General features: G+C 41.7%; 2 protein-coding genes across 4 annotated transcripts in view; one reads left to right on the top strand and one right to left on the bottom strand.

Moving 5' to 3' along the window:
• The window catches only part of atg7 (ATG7 autophagy related 7 homolog (S. cerevisiae)), a 49638-nt gene extending 41062 nt beyond the window's left edge, over positions 1 to 8576 (top strand). For both annotated transcript variants that reach the window (XM_018686875.2, XM_018686876.2), the window contains exon 19: positions 7380 to 8576. In XM_018686875.2, the coding sequence (XP_018542391.1) occupies positions 7380 to 7412 (33 nt within the window). In that variant the 3' untranslated portion in view covers positions 7413 to 8576. The remainder of the gene's footprint in view (positions 1 to 7379) is intronic.
• A 198-nt stretch (positions 8577 to 8774) lies between these two features.
• Positions 8775 to 19586, bottom strand: part of vgll4b (vestigial-like family member 4b) — a 37411-nt gene continuing 26599 nt past the window's right edge. For both annotated transcript variants that reach the window (XM_018686878.1, XM_018686877.2), the window contains 3 exons: positions 15408 to 15675; positions 14874 to 14991; positions 8775 to 14086 (listed from right to left, as the gene is read on the bottom strand). In XM_018686878.1, coding sequence (XP_018542394.1) covers positions 13830 to 14086; positions 14874 to 14991; positions 15408 to 15675 — 643 coding nt within the window. In that variant the 3' untranslated portion in view covers positions 8775 to 13829. The remainder of the gene's footprint in view (positions 14087 to 14873; positions 14992 to 15407; positions 15676 to 19586) is intronic.

Below are 19586 nucleotides of genomic sequence, written 5' to 3'. Positions count from 1 at the left end.
AGTTTAGCATCAAACTTCATTCCTGTACTTGCCAAGAGCAGTGGAGAGACATCAGTGTTAACTTGTTTGGCATCTATTTCTGTCACTTCTCTTCTACTGAAGTAGAATGCTAACCAGCTACCCTGGCTTACGCTGTATCATAATACCACTTTGTGACAGTGAGTCATTGAAGCATCAGTCAAACATGAGAGGATGAAGAATTAGTGCTGCTCAACCAGACGTTAATGCTAACACTGGCTATGTAGCGATAGCAGAACTTACATATAGCAACAACCGTCGTTGCTATCCATAGAATTTTAAGTGCCCACTATAGAAAGACTGTGCTTCAGTAGGAGATGCACAAACTTTGTGAAACGATTGCCTGCCACATGAAAATAACAAGCAGCAAGAGTCTCAATAAATCCAGTCACAAGTGAAGGGACTCCTGTAATCCTGAGAGCTCAGGCTCCCGCTGTTTAATCTACATTAATTTCACACACTGTGACATAGTTTGAATTGAGCCCAAAGTTATGATTTTAAAGAAGAGCAGCTACAAGTATTTCTGCTTCTTTTCCCCAGATAAAAGGCTCAGGTTCCAGCTAAACCAGATAAAGGCTGTTCCCTCAGCCGCCCCTCAGGTGATTGTAGACCTTATCACACCTTTGTACTTCAAAGTGCTGCCGTTTCACAGCTGAATACTCCTCCAGACCGGAAACCGAAACCTCAGAAAGGCAACACCCAAACTGCATTATTTATTTACATCAGCCGGCCTGAACCTCATTTAGTTGTGTACTGTCTGTAGGTGTGCGATTGTCGTCGTGTATGTGTTGTGTGAGTGGTTTTGCACATGTGGATGAGTGGACATGTCATCCAGAAGTGCAGAACTGTTTTAGCATCATGAGATCAGCAGACACACACATACACAAACACACACACACACCTGCTATTATTGTCACTGTTTAGGTAATTTCCAGAGCAGTGTGTTTTCTAGGTATTGTGAGTGTTTCCAGGATGGGTGGATTGTGGTGAGCAAGCGGAGAGGACAAGAAAGAACAGGAGAAGCACGGAAAAAGAAAGAAGGAAGGCATGGAAAGAAAAATAGGTGGAGAAGGGAATCTCCACATTTGTGTGGCCATCAATGATGTAAAGTAAAGAGTTTAGTCTTTACTTAGTCACAACTATAGTGAGCTGGAAACGTGTCAACCAGTTCATCTCCCTCTGATTGTAGAAGTAGTTGTGTGGGTCTTCCTCCCCCCCCTCTCGATGTAAAACCTGCCCTCAGGGGGTCTTATGAGAGGGATGAAAGGGGAAGCATCCACCCTTCATTAGCATAAATCATCAAACACATCCCCCTGGTAAACAGATGTTAGATCATTTGTTAGAGGAAACAAGAATTTCCATGGCTGCCACCCCTTTGAGAAGTTTGAACTAATTTTCTACAGACTAACAGAGTCATTAGGGGTTTTTATAGATCAGAAAACAGGAGTTAAAACATTTTGGGCTCCTTTGAAGACAATGATGATGCAATTTTCAAGGAGCAAATAGTTTAAAACACAGTCATATTTCCATCTCTAACCACTCTATAAAAATCAAAATGAAAATCCAGTCTCAGTCATGATTTGCATGCATTATTTCTTAAGTGTTGAACACATTTATTAATACTGAATGTGAGAAACATTCTGCCAAATCTTCAATTAGTGATATTAAGCATCAACAGTCTCTGGACTTTCTCCAAACACAGTAAATGTATGAGCCCTTCCTCTCATTGTGTGTGTTTTAATTCACTGTAGTGCTGACCAAAGCCACTTTCCGACACACACCTCATTACGTGCAGTGAGAGGCCAAGTCATTTTTCCATAAAAGTCACAATGGCAGTCTTACTACATCAGGCTTAGTGAGATTCCCGTAATACTTTCAACGCAGCACAAATCTGAGTTGAATGGTCCCACATTACTCTAACAGCCACAATAGATCCAAGTTAAATACACAGAAGGAAGAATTGTGTGTACATTTTGTGAAATATCTTGTTTTAGACTAATAGAAAAACAGAAAATAGACATTTAAGGTTCTTAAAGAGATTCTTTTCATGTAAATGAGTGTCTGAGTTTATGAAACAGGAAGTAGAAATCTCTAATAAATTATGAAGTTGATGAGAAAATGGCTTTAGCTTCATATTATTGTACTTTTTTCATTTGGCAGCAGGTACCAACTTTTACCCAAACATTGCGGCTCTTTCTGATAAAGTTTCTATCATGTCTGAACAGAGTAATGAACATTTATGTAACACTGTTTACCCTGACAGATATCAGTCAGTCCCCAGCAGTTTCTCCATCTTTGTAAAAACTCACATAAACTACCCAAGATCACAAGACGGAAACACAAATTCACTCAGACAAGATTCTTACTTTTCCTCCTTCATGTTGAGCACGCAGTCACTGCTGTATCCAGCAGCCATAAACCACGTCACTCTGTGTGGTCCACTAATTGCATATCAGATGGAGCCAGTCTCCATGATGAAAGCTTGACTTTGCGCTTTGTGCTTTGGTGTCAGTTCTAATATGTAAAGCAGATGTGTGTTTAATAGCAAAGCCCATCAGTGTGGTTGTGTAGCACTGCCTGCTTGAACGGCATCAGAGGTTGGATTCCCACTGGGGCCACCCGCACTTAGGATGTATTCCTGTAAGTAAGCTCAGTATTTTGTATCAGCTCGCCCATGGAGCAACAACCCTGAGCCGTGTGCCTGGAAGCAGTGTCACTGACATCGCACAACAGTTTCTTCTTTAAACCGTGATGCCAGACAACAACTATATTGTAGTTCTGGTGTTACTTTTCCAGCAGCAGTGCTTTGACCCAGGCCTGCAGAGTGGTAAATATTACTAAAGACCCCTCATGCTGAGGCTTGTGTTGTATTTGTGGGGGAACAATAATCAGCAGCAGCAGAGAGTTGGCCGTGACTCCACCAGTCTCGGCTCCCAGCTAAAACCTCCTCTATCTGATCAGATCCCAGCCGTGTTTCAACAACTAGCCTGGATTATACTTGTCATATCAGCCTGGAGCCCAACTGATTACAAACACAAACACATTCACACAATGATTACATGCAGCTTACTGTTGGACTTTATGAAACATCCAACGAGCCTTTTTTCTCTTTAACCCGCAGCCACTGAAGGTCCTGAAGCGATAAGGCTGCTTCAAAGTTAAAGATGTCGTTGAGTGTGTTTCTGCCAATCCCTTTGAGGTGCTGTCATGGTGTGTGTTTGTGTACGTTTGTGTTGTGTGGGGGGTCAACCACTTTCAGAGATATAATCCAGGCTAGGGTTGCAACTATTTGTTTTATTATTGCTTACTTTGTTGATAGTTTTCCTTTGAAATAGAAAAATGCCCGTCAAAATCTTCACGTCTTCAAATTGACTTTTTTAAACACCAGTTTGTAGCAGCACTGTTATTTTGCTGTGCAGAGCTAGCTAGCCCTGACAGTGTGGCAAGAATGATAAGAGAAAATGTTTAAATCCATCATAACCCTTCTGTGCTGCTTTGCTCACACTTAAACAAGTGAGACAGGATAAATTTATGCTTTATTGTTTGTATTTTCAAACAGTGGGGTTCAGTTTTAATGCTGCTAGAGAGCAGTCTCTTAGGAAGAGAACAAACCGTGACACTAGCCGGGAAAATGCTATATGGGCTAACGTTAGCTGGGGGCTGTAGTGTTCCCTTCCCAAAAAGCTTTTTAAAAAACAGGAAAGAGCTGCTAACTTTACTGTTAACTTCAATATGGTAGCATCCATTTTTTCCAAATGTAACCTGTAACCAGTAGAAGTTTGAAATGACTGTAAAAGTTTGAAAAACAAAGTGGAAATTGCTCCTTGGCTCAGTTACTGCTGTGCTAGGTGGTAAGCTAATTAGCTAACGTATCCTTTCTTAACACTTGTTTTTGTGGGGTTTTTTTGGTTTTGAAGGGCAAAAAATAAAGACACTACTCTTCCACACTTTACATACTGTATGTATGGAGTATTAGTTTAATTACAGTCTCATCCATGCTAGTTCAACATGTGGAGATACCCGAAGGTTGACTGGGCTGCTGTGTTCAGCTGTGGGAACATTGTTGTTCAGGCGAGGGGTTTAGCAAACAGTTGTTACAAAACAGTTTACAATCATATTAAACATAAAAGCAGCAAACTTTAATTAAACAAACATTAATTTAACAACATTTTGGCGTAAATTTGCTGTGAACTGAATTTGATTCAGCAGCTACTTAAGCTTTATTAAAAATAAACTAAGCCTTACATGTTGATTACTTGTTCTTCACTGGTTTACATTCAAGTCCACATTATTTGTTAACTACAAGTAATGGAGGTTGGTGATTTCATTAAGCTCCTTAATTGGAGCGAGCGGAGAAGTAATTTATTTTGTTCTCAGCTTTACAGAAATCTGCTTATGCATTGCAGCAATGGAGGTAAATGGTTGAGAAACATCCCAACTATTCAGTCGTGCTTGAAAGAGTGTAGTAAAGTTGTTGGCTTCACTTTGGTGGAGCTATTCATGTTACATAAGGTGCCCCCCCCCTCCCTCCAGATCGCCTCCTTTCTGCCTCCCCCCCCTCCCTCTCTTTCATTTTGCACAAAAGATTTCTCAAAACACACACACACACGCCATCAGTGCGGCATGGCAGCCGTCCAGAGAGGGGCTCCAGTGTCGCTTCATTTCAAAGAGCTCTTTGCTTGCTGTCCTTTTGATGCTCGCTCCCCAGCAGCAGTGGAGCAGAAATGCCGGACGTCCAGCTTTGATATGAATTTGTCCCCGATTCTCCACACTGCCCCGCAACTCTCCAACTACACACACTTTCTGGAAAAAGCCGCCTGAAGGCCACAGGGATGTAACACCAGCGCAGCGCTGTACTCAGGTAGACTGTTGGTCAGGTTATCACGCTGCAGAACAGGTTAGACGGCTTTTTGCGGAGCTGCCTCTCAGGCTGAAGCACTGGCACAAATGACTTTTGGCCACACAAGTACTCAAATGCAGGTACACATGAATCTTTGTCTAAAAACAGAAAGCTAAAACAAAAACACCATAGATTCATAAGGCCAAGAGAAAAAATAAATAAAATGGAAGAATCTGACTCAGAGGAAACTTGTGTTCAGAGCTGCCGAAGATCCCGACATCCCCTTTTCACTGTCGGAAACAAGTTCTCCACAAACATGCAGTTGCCTTTTGTCCCTGGCTTTCAAATAGTAATCACTCTTATGGTCAAATTATTACATTTTCTTTTGGTTTATTTTGTAAATTGGACAACAAGATCAGAAATACAGGATGGAATGTACATGGGATGTTCTGTACTCACATAAGCATATGTGGCCTAAGATAAAAGCCACATGCTGTGCAGCTGCTGAATCAGAGTACAGGCAACTTCTTTATTCCAGTTTCAGGGTTGAGCCGGGATGTGTCATCAGCGATGAGTTCAGCTGATAGTTTTATAGCCTTTTCTACAAAAGCTGCTCTGCCTTCATGCATCCAGCCTGAGCACAACCTCATGTACATGTGTTGGAATTAAAAAAAAAAAAAAAAAAAGGCTTAATCTCTGTTTAACTGAGGCTGACACACAGTTCATATCAAACTGATTGTTTCATGTGAATCTGACATGTGGATCCACGTTATAAATAACTGTGGATATGTGCTGTTGAGGACGTGAGAGCCATTACTGCCCCTCCGTGTTTGTTCCCTTCACACACAAGTGTTTAACAAATGTGTCAGTGTTTAGAGAGGGCAAAACAGGGTAACTTTTTATTTTATTATCAGAAACTTACCTGTAAACATGTTTCACATTTTTGCATGTTTAGCTGACCCTCTGTCCCCTGACCAAGAAACTTAGTACAGAAATAATCAGGAAATTATTTGGGAAATTACAAAACCAGAAATTAAAGTGTTGCCAAAGTTTGGAAACATTTTAGTAAACAATTGACGCTTAGTTCAACTGTGCAAACGTTAATTTGATTTTCTTTTTGATGTATTCAAAATTGTGTCATAAGAAAACGATTAGTCGATCAACAAAATATTATCTGGCAACTATTTTGATAACTGTTCAGTTGTTTAAAATAATTATCCATCTACAATCCCAAACATCGTCTGCTTCCAGCTTTCCAAATATGATGATCTGCTGCTTTTCTCTGTTTATATCATTGTTAAGTGGATAGTTTGGGGTTTTGGATTGTCGGTCCAAAAGACAAAACAAGACATTTGGAAGCATCGGCTGTTTTCTAACATTTCACAGACCAAATGATGGAGAAAATAATCAGGATATCAGTTGCTAAGGTTCTCTTTATACACATGTCAAAATGACACAAACCACTTTTTATGCATTTCTTAGCTTTACTTAATCCTATATTGTGTCTGCATATGTGTGCATGCATTTACTTGTGTGTTGCAGGCAGTGTTGTACAATCTAAGATCAGGAGGCAGCAGACTGTTTATTTAATTTTCTTTTGGTTGTAGTCATTGCAGTGGAATTCCCATTTCAGCTCTTTTAGTGGTGAAGCGGCTCATTTAAAGGAGCCCTGCATGTATGTGTCAAAAGTGTGTGAGTGTTTGTGTACTTGTGTGAAACATTCCAGTGTTAGAGGTATGTGAATTACGTCTTACAGAGCGAGAATGTGAAGAATCTGGTGCCATGAGAAGGCCACTGTTGTTTACTGACGCAGTGCTGCAAAGTGCTCTGTGTGTGTGTGTGTGTGTGTGTGTGTGTGTGTTTGAGTCACATGCTGCTGTCATTTCCTGGTAAGAAAGCTCTTAGCTGTGATTGTAATTAATTATTTTCAAAGCTGTTGAGTATAATTGAGTGCATGCAGGCAAGAAATGAGAGCTGCAGGCTCCTTGAAGCTTCTCTGAGGTGAATTTAGCTGAAACTTGTTGAGACAGAAACTTTTATTTGTTTATCTGTCTCCTCCTGTTTTTACATTAAATCAAACATTCATGACTTTTAGTAGACATGTATTAAATGAGTGCAGCCTCTATGGATATGGTTATTGGTCCGTTCTGGGTTGTATTACGACGTGCTCGGGCTTGTGTTGTATAATCCTTGTTACTCTGTGTACATTTACATGCATGTTTAAGTCCATTAAATCATGTCTCTCAGCAGAGCTGTTATTGTCACGTTGATGATACCGTATGACTGTGTGTGGAGTACATACTGTACCTAGACATGACTGCACCACATGTATACGAAGTGTGAAGCTTGGAAACTGCTATCTTTCTAGCTGTTTACTCATCTCAGTGAGTAAACTCAGCTGAAGCCTGCAGAAACACCAGGAGCCTGATTTAAGACTTAGTTTGGTCAAACACCATAGACCTTGTTTTGATGATAAAATAATGACTTCTGTGTTCTCTTGTGTTTTTTCGTGTCTCCTCAGATTTGGGATATGAGCGACGACGAGAGCATCTGAAGGACCAGACGAACACTCCCATCCATGTTTCTGTATGTTTGTTTTGAATGGATCTCACACTTGGGAAGGACAAGGAGAGTGAATGGCTCAGTGAGAGCTTTGTGGACTGGACAAAATCATAAAATTCAAAAACCAAGCACTGAACAAATACTTGCTTCGGAAACGTTGCTGACAAGCTTTAAAATTCCTATTAGTCTTCATTTGGATTCATCAGCCAAAGAGTTGGACCTTCAGAGGCGAGTAATCATTAAGTTAAAAATGATAAACAGCAGAGGGGAATGAAGCTGTTTTAGTTAAGGGAGAATGCACCTGTTACTTAATGATGTTATCAGTCACATTTATTCACAGTTTGGAGTCAGCTCAGTTCCCCTGAGCTAAAACACAACACACTCCACATGTATTAAGGGACTTTATTTTGTCCAAAAAAAGCTTCACTGAATGGTCACAGGTTCAGCCTCTCCATCAACACATTTAATGGATTTGGTGAAGAGCCTTTTGGCAAGACTTTGACTCACTACATCTGCTCGCTCATTCAGGTTTGAAAAAAGAGCTTCAGATGAATTACGAAAATACAAAAACACAGTTGACAACTCAGCAACTCCATCCATCTCCCCGTCTGTTTACTAGCGACTGTGATACATACAGTACAGTTAATAGAAAAACCAGCTTTGTTCCTTTCAAAGTGTTTACTCTGAGAAAACCTGCACAGATGTTACTGTACAGCAACTCATCTGCTGCTCCTAACATTTTAGTGTTACTGTAGAAAACCTGGAACTCACAACTGCACAGTTTAATCTTAAAGAGCCGAATGAAGGTCTTTATGGTTTGTTTGTATTGATGCATGCTTATCCTTGTCTGTTTTTTTACTCTGTGCCCTCTGTCTGATCTGCTAACATGTACTATATTTTCAGTCTAATGAAATGTAAATTTCAACAGCAGTTTGGGTGCTTACAGAGGAGGATGAGTGCTGTGGAAAATAGAGATTCAAGTCAGAATTGTGAGGAAAACACACACTTAAATTTAGACTTTTGTCCTCACGTGAGATTAAACTCAGGATTCAGATTTTGTTTCATAATTCTGTCTTCTCTGTTTGCAGGGCCCTAATTCTCCTCTGTAAGTATTTAACTGAAAACTGGAATAAAATGTCTCTCTATTATTTCCCCATTTGCTTCTCTGAGCTTTATATTACTGAGAAATAATGTTTTATTTGTGATTCAGGAGTGTATGTTCGGTTCATGTGAATCTGTGTTCCTATTTGATTCAACAAAACAATCACCCACTTATTATACCATCTGGCTTAGCTGCTACACAACCACAAACACACCAAAACAGTTACAAGACAGAGGCCCACACACTCAGATGGTGGTTTAAAAGCACTTTATTGTTCATCAAGGCTACTTTACGTACAAAAAAGGTGGCCTGCCAAAACCTTTTTAGTAGAAGGAGACACAGAGCCACAAATTGACTGTTGTTTTTTTGATACAATTTTTTTTTCTAACAGTTCAGAGTATTACTACCACTAAGTACATGCTACTTCCACTTCAAAAAGGACCTGGAAAATGTGGTACAGTCAGAGTAAAGACCAACTCCTCTTTGATTTATCTGCACAATTTTCATGTTGTTTACAGATGCAAAATGGCCTCTGCAGATGGGAACCGTGACATCCCCAAAGCGCATTCGCTGCGTAGCTCATCTTGGCCTCACTGCCTCTGCAGTGAAGCAGATGAACTTGAGATATGCTTTCAGATTTCATCAGCTAAGCTTTAGTGTTATGATTTCAGTGAGCTAGACAAGTTAAACCAATCTGACAAATGTTCTTGAATGGACTGATGGTTTTACTTGATGCTCAGTTCCCATCTGTAAACCAAAGACAGTCATCAAAAGACTTTCAAAACCCACAATTTGTATTGCTTACATGCAGTGCTGGAAATTTTACCTGCCTGCTAGCCCATGACTAATTTTTACATTTAAAAAGAAATGGCCGACAAGATGCACTGGGCTAGTGGGAAAAATCATTGTTCCATCGATGCAAAGCATGCTAACTGATCCAGAGCCTGCTGAAAGGACAAACTGTCTTTGCTCCTAAGTAAAACTTTTGTTCAAATGTCTCAGAAGTCACACGATCGAACACAATTTAAACGACTGCAGAACATCAGGGACCAATGGAAGTAGCGATTGTCACCGACACACCAGTGGCTTATTGTGGTTTCATACGTTTACTGTGCTCCTGCACTTGAACCTTTACTCTAACAAGACAAACTCTATAAACAAAAAAGATCAACTTTTTTCACAAAAAAAGAAAATGCAATGATTACAATATAAGGACAGGGAAAAACAACAATTAAATAGCTACATATCATTAACAAATTAATTGTTCCTCAAAAAATACCTACGATTTTTTTCTCTGTACATTCGTTACGCACAGCGTAATGATGGTCTTATAGTTACCTATTATAAAAAAGTATTTTTTATTAAGTGATTTTCCTACAGTGTGTAGGGAGTGTGTGCCAAAGCAGAAAGAGAGCCTCCTACCTACAGGGTGGTAGTGAAAAATAATAATGAGAAAGAATAATAATAGAAAAACAATTGACTGGACACCATGCCCTTTTCCCTCGTGTTTTCTAGCAAGTTGCTAACTACACCCAATCTTAATCAGGGTCAACTGAATCTGAGAGGAGGAGGAGGAGTCACTGTGAAAAGACTTTTGAGTGGCAGCTGAACGTCCTATGGCTCACAGACTGTGCTAACAGAAGCTCAGCTCCTGAAGCTCTGCACCCCCTTTAATTCACTGGCAGTTGGGTTGTCATTCAAAATGTTGGGGTTATATAACTTTTACTATCAGCTCGGGTTGCGTCACATCTGTTCTGATAGGTGAAGATGGAATGTGTGGACATTCTAGAACACTGATGTTCCATGTGGAGAACTCTGTAATGGATGTAGTAATCATCATCATCATCATCATCAATTGACCTAAACCAAACAAATATGAACCTCATCACGTGTAAACCTCAGCTCAGAGACATGAAATGATTCTGTACCTTTACTACTTTTCCCCAAACCCCAGTTCTACGCTCTGAATGTCCTCAAAATTTTTATAGCACTGTTTGTTCCATTGTGGCCAAAAAGAACAACTGTGGACACCTTGTTATTCCAGTAAAAGATGCAAGCAACTCTGTTGGCAGGGAGCTCTGGGACAAGTGGCCCTGGCTGGTGATTAGCTCTGTTGAAGTGGAGATACTGAGTGTGTATGAGGCCTGTACAAAGTTCCCGATAGGAGGAATGTATGCCACCTTGGCGCAGGCTCTTTTATAGTGTAAAACTCATTTCTTCAGACTGCAGCAGTCTAGCTTAACCGCAGCAACAATACAATGTTGTTCAGAAAAGAAAGCACTGAAATACAAAAAAAAAAAGTCTGGACACCAAGTCAGGACACAAGAAGTCGACTGCTAAGGGCTGAGAGAGCTTTGACAGCACACCATAAATCCAGATAACCACTGACCAAGTGTTGTTTTGTTCGCTAGCATCTCGCCAATGTTTTCTTGTGCTATTTTTGTGATGTTATTTTTTGCTCTTTGAAAGTACAAAATAATTCTTGGTGTGATTATTTTAAGACACTTTTATAAGGGTCAAAAATTTGTTTGAGAGCCGTCGTCACCAGCTCTTACCGTAAACAATACCTTGTTTCCAGAAAGCTTCCTAGCCTGCTAGCTTGTCCTCCACCAAGTAGTTTTTAGACTACAGCAAGAGTTGCAGGATTCACAAGAATAAAGTTGTTTTATTTTACCTCAGGCTAAGATCCTTTTGTGGGAAACAAGGTCCTGTGGACTAATTTGTGCCAATTTGGTGTCTCAGCTCAGTCACGCTGAAGGCTGTAGCATCCTGTACCACCGATGGATCAACATCTTAAGAAAACCTTAACGGGGCTGCGTATCCCAAAGCCAACTCCTCACGAGCCGGATCACCGCTCCGCTGAGGGAAACGAGCGAATCGACTGTGATGCCGAGATGGTTTGAGAGACGCAGCTGTCGTCATTAAACAGAGCCTGTCCGGAGGCTGTCCCGCTATAGATGTTTGTTACCATACTGATATTAATGGAAAACAAAAATACAAAATTGTAATAATAACAATAACAATAATAATATGGAGTACAACTGACCCAGCAGTGAGTGTATAGTGTCTATGTCCGTTACTAACAACAAAAGAAGTAACAACTAACGTCCGAATGAAAAGGCTAATAGCAGTTAAGATTGAAATGCTTAAAAACACTAATAGATACCAGCTATTAAAAACAAAACAAAAAAACATGCATCTGTAAAAGCATTAGTTTACCCTTCAAACCTTGTAGAAATCTACCAAACCACAGTGTGTAGGTGAGGGAAGGAAGGAGGGAGGGAGGGAGGAAGGGAGGGATAGCAGGGTGTAAGCCAAATATAATTACAACACCCGTGTTCAAAGAAGTTACAAAAACAAAGGCGCGTTTGAAGAGATCTGAATAATCTTCTCTCCCCCGGTCGAGAAACCAGACTTTTTTTTTCTTTCAACCACAAAGTGACGTGCAGCGTCATATATCCCCTCATCACTGTCAGCAGTTAAGCCTGTGAAACACATCAATGCACTTTGTTCAGCAGAGACCAATCTCCAACACACTGCAGGTTGTACGACTTTGTTTTCAGCCCTAATCTCGTCTCATCATGGTTTGTGATGTCCATAGACACCACAGTTGACTGATCTGATAACCTGACTGTGCTCGTAAAAAAGAAAAAAAAAAATCACCATGCAACAATTAAAGCAGGTGAAGTAGTTGTGTGTTTTTGTTGGGGCAGCAATATATTTATTAAAGCCGATACCAATCAGCTAACTCACAAACTGGATGTATGTGTAGCTCATCATACACACCAGCTGTGTACGGGCAGGGCAGTACCACGGTAATATTTTAAATACTGAGGATTAATGAAGTTAAATTAATTAAATCTGTACAGAATGGTGAAGAAAGGTGGGTGAGGAAACATTCTGGTCAATGCATCCAATACACACATTATTACAAGCTGTAAGTGGAGTGAATTTAAGTTGCCTTGCTTGGATATTTCCTCGCACCTTCGATGGCGACTGTAGACAATACTGTGAAGCTGCTATAAAAAAGTCTTTAAATTCACCTCTCTCCCCTTAAGATGGAGAGTGTGACTTCAATGTGATACTCTGTCAAGTGCTGGTGGGGAGGGACTGGTTTAGTTAAAGGTAATATTAATTACACAGGCAGAAACCAGTGATGAATCAACAGTTAGGATATGGCTTGGTTTCAGACAGTCAATCCTGACAGAAGTGACAATACAAGCAAAGTTTTTTCACCCACCCCTCTCTATGTGAGAATTTTTTTTTATATTGGGTCACATGGCATCCAAATATCTCAACCATTTTGTACTGCCCAGCCCCACTGGTTTGTATTTGGTGTTGTCTTAGCCTGAATGAAGTCATGCCCAGTAAATTTTAAATAGCTGTTAATGGGAGCTCATGGGAATTTTATCAGTCTGCGTCAGAATCAGTTTTATCAGTCCCAGTGTGTGCAGTGCCAGGTTGCAATATTGACATGCCAATCTTTACCCTCTATGGCAGTAGTGCAAATCAGACCAAGTCTATCGCTTCAGTATACACATACAGTAACAAAATCACCTGAACACGTACGCAGGAGAGAGATAGAGGGAGAGAGCAGGAAGGTGAGAGGATGATGAGAAAACAGAGGGGGTTACAAGATGGCTTTTTGTTGTTTTGTTTTTGATGGGGGGCATCGATAAACATCAGCGTCTACGGTTTCTTTGGTAGCACAGTCAGGTGGTTTGTGATTATTATTGTCTCCAAAGTGTTTCTGTCTTTATCTTTTCTAACAAATGTCAGGCATCTCATAATGCAGAAGCAGTACACAAAACTACTGTTAAAGAAACAAAAACAAAAAAAACAAAGAAGAAAAGAAAATTCATAATTAAAACACCGCCTTTCCTCTCTCTCTTTATGTACATATAACTACAGACACTTGCTCAGCTCCAAGCTTGATATGCAGGGATGATGAATGAATGGAAGGAGCAGCTTGATGCTCCGGTCAGTCCCCAAGTCGAGCCCTCACCACTCATTACTGATTATTGTCTGGCATTAGCATACCAGAGGACAGAAGTGGGAAAAAAAACAACCATTTTGTTATTGCTTGATTGATCCTCTATGAGTGCATAGAGGCAGATAGCAGGCTTGAGAGTTGTGGGTGTTTTAGCAGACCAGCAGGCAGGCATTCCCTCTGGGATGCTGGTGACAGACCAGGAGTGACGGGGACGGGAGGAGGGGGGGGGGGCATGGATGTTGGAGCTGGGATGATTGGGAGGGCTGGGGGGGAAAAAACGGGGACGAATCCCTCTAAAATCCCTCCCCCCTCCTTCAGGAGACCACAGAAGGGGAGTGGTTGTGGTTGACCATGTGACTGTCGGGGGAGGAGTTCGGGCTGCTGCTGGACGACGAGGGACTCCCCTTATTTTTGATCTGCAACCAGGTCTCGCCCAGTGCCTTGGCGAAGTGGTCGTCCACCGAGCCCGTAATGGACACCGAGTTGGTGGCGGCGGGCTCGGGCTCCTTGTAGTTCTTCCCGAGACTGCGGCGGAAATGCTCCTCAATCACTGGGTCACAGGCTGTGTTGGCTGAGAGAGGCAGGATGGGAGAAAGCGAGAGGGAGTTTTTAGAAATGAGAAACATCTCTAAAGCTCACTTGTATAATGGGGCAGTGGGTTATTTATTGCCTAACATCAGTTTAAACACTGGTTATGTGCATTTTAGGTCAGTGGAAAAATACTAACTCCAACATCTACTTCACTTTTTCATTGCAGTTTTTTTAATATGAAATCACCGTTTTAAATTTCACTGTTAACCTCAATGAGATCATAGGGATTTCACTGGGATCATAAAAACAGCCACAGTAAAGTTATCAACCCACAGAAAACATGACTGACACTCACAGACAGGACAAATAAAACAGACGTGTGTTTGGCTGAGGCCTCAAGCGACTCAGAGTACAGAGATAACAGACAAGGCAGTAGCTCCATCCCAACAATTGATGTGCTATAAACAGAAATGCTGAGACTCGCTGACAGAAAATTGGGATGTTTTTTTTTAGCATCACTAGTTATATAAGTCAGACTGAATGTGGAGAGTATGAGCTGCTGTGTTTTCTCTGGAGGGTAATTTGCTCTCGCGGAGAGGTTTCCCACAAAATGCACTGGATGGGAAATTCCTTTTGTTCCCAAAATTATAACCACATTCAAAGACAACAGCACCCAATATAGGTCACCTGGTAATAATCAGTATAAATGAATTATTGAGATATCGGGTTTGCTCGTCACTGCTCCTTAAACCCAAGTGCAGAAAAATATTACTGATATGACATACTGAGAATATAGAGGACTATGTTGTGTCTGTCTGTGCACTCACTGTTGATTCTCCTGTAGTTATTAGTGAGGCTTGAGCAGCCGTTGTGGGAGACTGGACAGTGAGACAGGTTGCAGTTGCGGTTGTTGGCTGGAGCACATGTGATCACTGAAGGACGATTCTGAAACACAAAGACCAAAAAGTTAACGTTAAAGGTACATCTAAACAAAGCCCTAATATCCACTCTTAGAAAAAAACAAAAGCTGTTCAGAGAAGGTACAAGAAGAGTAAAAAAAAATAGAGAACAGAATTAGAAATGCAGAAAAAAGTGTGGAATATTAGAGTAAATAAGAGGATCCAGAAAGAGGTTTGAAGTCTCAGGGAGAGGGAATGATTCAGTTACCACCAGGGCTTTCAAACATTTTTGGCTAACAAACCAAACAGGAAATTTCTACTCCCGACCAACCAAGGAGCGAAGCTGATGAAAGCACATTAGTCACATCATGAGGGGGACCTACAGGAGTTGAGGTTTTACCCGACAATTTGCGAAAAGATGCAGTCAGTGTTGGGGCCAGAGAAACAGGATGTGCATGTTACCTGCTGGCGTTCCACGGCGCTGACTGTGTGCGGCACTGTGGTCATAGCTGCTGTGCTGCTACGTGCCGACTCCACCATGCTGTTTTTGGTGAGCGCCAGTGGCTGGTCCATGCCGGCTAAGCTGGCCAGGTGGTGGTGGTGGTGGTGGGCGTGACTGTACAGGTGGTTGCTGTGGACTCCCAGGCCGCTGGGCACCACCACGCGTTCGATGGGGCTCCGGCTCCGGTCCTTAGAGACGGGAGAGCTGCGATAGTCTCCATTAGGTTTCCTGGGGAATGGAGGGAAGAGAGGAAGAGACAAAGAGCCACGTTAATTCACACAAGGGTCGGGGTGTGATAGCATTATACTGATCCGGATATACTATCCTTATTAAACTAGACCTGGGGTTCAAAACATCTTTTTATTTTACCAACACGATACTGAGTCCAAAATTAAACTTCCTATCAAATGACAAAATCTCGGTGTGAGGGCTGAGCTCAAAACAAAACAAGATGAGGGAACACTGGTGGCAAATGGAGTGGAAATGTACAAAATGGACAGACAAATAAAGACAGAGATAAAAAGGGCTTCAGAGAGAGAGAGAGAGAGAGGGAGAATGAAATGAGGGTGAAAAGAGAGAAGATTAACAAAAGGATAATTGTAAAAGGGGTTCTGTGTCAAACACTGCCGGACCAGCAGATGCTATTAATACTGACCTCATACATGCACTCTTACTTCTCAGATTGCTGGAGGGTTTGATAAGACTAGTTTGTACGACCACATGCGCGCGCGCGCACGCACACACGCACACACACACACACACTCTCTTTGCCAGGAAGGAGGAAGGAACACTAACGTTATCCAACATGGATGGACTCCAAATGTATCCTTGCACAGAGGGGCAAAGGGGCACGAAGTTCAAAGCCCTAAAGTGGTTTCCTCGGTACGCAAATCAACTTTATCTCTCCAGTGAGCCTGCAGCCAGCTGGGCTCACTGCTGTCAGATGAAAACCTGGGAAATCCTGCAGTGCTAATGCGGCATAGACGCATGTCGACATTTGATTAAATCTGCCAAAGTTGTCGTTGACATCTTAATGTTTTTTTTTTTTTTTTTTAATGTTTTCTTTCCCTTGACTCACTGTTCACAATCGCAACCATGAGCTGAATACAAAAGGTCAAAGAAGGTAGTCTGGCCACAAACCTTCCATATGAAAGAGAATTACTTCCCACCACAAAGAAATCCTGCTCTATCCAAACTGTGAGCTCATGTTTTAATCACTGAAAAAGCAGCGATAAGGATAAGGGATTAAAGTAACGACAGTTTAACACAACACAGATTTTGGCCTCTCTTTTTTCCCCCCAGCTGCGAGCTCTGATGATAATGACTTTGATAATGCAGTGAAGTGGTTATGCCTGATACGGTGCACACTTGCTTGCAGTTTAACAGGTAGCAATTATTTTGCTCAGTGCGTCAAATGTGGTCTGTGTGTGTGTGTGTGTATCTGTGTATTACACCCTTCCTGCAGCTCCACTCCCCTCCTACCAATTTGAGGCCCAGTTACAGGGAGCAAGATTTACTGTACTGGCCTCTCGCTATCTCCTCTTTTCTCTCCAGCTCCATGCACCCACATGCTTACGCACATCCATTCATATGTCAACACATACACACACTGACTTCCTCCTTTCTACACTGATATACGGGCTATACATAGACAATGAAGCCTCAGTTGGGAAACAGCAGTTAAATTTATTCTAAGTAAACTACCACTCAAACAATGGTGGTCAGGACACAACATGAAATCCCCGTCTTTATTCTTCACCAGATACCATGTGGAGGCATTTCCCACCCATGTGAAAAAGTCTGAAAGACAATACACAGCAGACTCGCTCAAGGGAAGAAAGCCGCAGCAGCCCTTTAAGGTTTGTTTGGATGCAAAACAACAAGTTCAGGCAAACAGTTGTAGATCCATGTGACCAGGCAACCTGACTGCTGGGTCAAGCATCTGGAGCCCACAGCACCGTCCCTCCACAAATAAATAGTCTCCACAGAATACAGAGAGAGGGGGAGAGGAAAGGCTGAGGAGAGGTGGGTGGGCAGCGAGGAGGAGAGGGGGTTTGCTGCATGTGAATGGTCCGGACCTCTACGATAAGAAAGAGTGAGGTCGGTAGTTTCCTTCGTTTGTGCCGAGAGCTTACATTACCAGAGACCCCCCCTCTCCTTTTTTCTCTCTTTGTCTTTTTTTCTTCTTTTTCTCTCACAATCGGCTGCAAACTTCCTGAGGGTTAAAGAGGGAGAGACTTGGCAGCTCTTACATAAACCCTGGCCGACAGCTCACCAACAAGCTTTTATGTTTTCCCATAGTGGCATCAATTCTCAGTTTCTTTCTTTATCAAACACTATAATAAATGTTTTGTGGAGCTAATCACATAAAAATCAGTTCATAAAAATAACAGAAAAAATGCTCAAAGTGTGTTTAAATTGATGCTGAAGAAAATGTAAACTTTTAATCAAATGCTACAAACCAAAGTCCTCCTGTATAACTCTGTTATCTGCAATTATAAACAAACCTCGATTAGCTAAAAGGCAAACAGATAAAGGTCTCTCTCACTCCCTCTCATCCCCTCCCAGCAGCTGGGTCTTGAGTTAGGTTGTGGAAGTTGTTCCAAACTTTAATCATTGCCAAAGAGCAGACATGCCCACATCCTCACACAAGAGGGGCCGTCGTAGGAGCCAGCGAACGGGATCAACAAATCCGACCAATGAATGGCGTAGCTGTCGAATCCACCGCCGCCCCCGCCTTCCCCTCGCCTGATTGCCCACCAAACCCCCGGACCACAATTCATGCCAGGGATCAGGCATTCAAAACCCCACTCTGTGTCTTTGTCTCTCTTACTCACCTCTCAATTATCGTTAGGGTCGCAGCTGGGGAAAAGAGGGAGAGGATAGAGAGGGCGGATGGCGAGGGCTACACATGAGAGATGGGCATGGGGGTGGTAACGAGGGCTAGAACTGAAGAGAGAGGGTTGCCAGGTCTGGGGCTAGGGAAGAGGATGAGAGCTAAAAGTGGGAGACTGAGGGAGAAAGCCTTTGAAAAGTAAAGACCTCTGAGACTTGGCACCTGCAAGGGATACAGACGAGAAAAAACAGAATAAAAAAGGAGGCAAGGAGGAGTGGAGATTGTGGAAAAAAGACAATAATAAATAAATAATAAATGTTCGCAGGGTCACTAATCACTTTTGGATTGAGTATCAATATGGAGTAAACACCACACAGCAGCTCACTGAGGTGGGACAGACAGAGGAGATGAGATTTAACAATGTGTAGATAGAGAAAACAGTCAGTTACTCAAAAACCAAACAAGCTCTAATTTCTAGCAGTCTCACTGCAGGCTTCTCATTTATAACCAGAACTGTTGTTTGTGCCTGCTGTTGTGACTGTCCCAGCAGATTTTACCAGCTCTGGCTAAATACGGTTTCCTCCATAAGTAGGCCGGAGGACAAAATGAAACGTCTGCCTTTGTTGAGGAGAAGTCAGCCCCATGCCTCACTCTCTAACGGGCTGAATATTGGTGAGTCTTAATTTTTCGCAGGTCAAATCAATTAGACTGAACTGTTCAACCAGACTGAACTCTTCTGACAGCAAAAGCAATCCATAACAGGGAGTGGATGTATCTTCCTTTAACACTTTGCTAAACATGGTTTTCTAGGGGAAGACACCATTCTGTAGCATTGTGGTATTTAAAAAACAGACTTTTGTTGCTCAAAAGTTCAAAATATTAGTGAGAACTGTCAATCAGAATCTCTTTGTTAAGTCTTAGTCAGCAATTTTTTGATAATAATTAAAGTGTAAACTTAGTGGAATATGTGAAATATTTTGCACGTTAGAACACAAAGGTTAACATACTACATTTTGATATAATATTTGTTCTTGACACAGACCCTGTTTGACTGGTTTGACCATTTGTTTTACTCATCATATTCTTAACTTGATGTGTGAGACATACTGTATTTTCACAGGTCAGAAGATTCTGCTTTATCTGGAAATCATCTTGAAACCAAACAACATGTTTGAGAGTAATTGATATTTTGGATTCCCTGTGGAGCACCTTTGAATGCAATCTAAAGTACAAAGAGCGAGAGGGGTGATGATCTTTTTCCAGTTGAAAATAGGAACCGCGTGAAAGACATCAGAATGGATAG

This window comes from Lates calcarifer, linkage group LG12 (genome assembly GCF_001640805.2).
Source record: "Lates calcarifer isolate ASB-BC8 linkage group LG12, TLL_Latcal_v3, whole genome shotgun sequence".
NCBI classification, from domain to species: Eukaryota; Metazoa; Chordata; class Actinopteri; family Centropomidae; genus Lates; species Lates calcarifer.
This window is presented reverse-complemented; position numbering and strand designations above follow the sequence as displayed.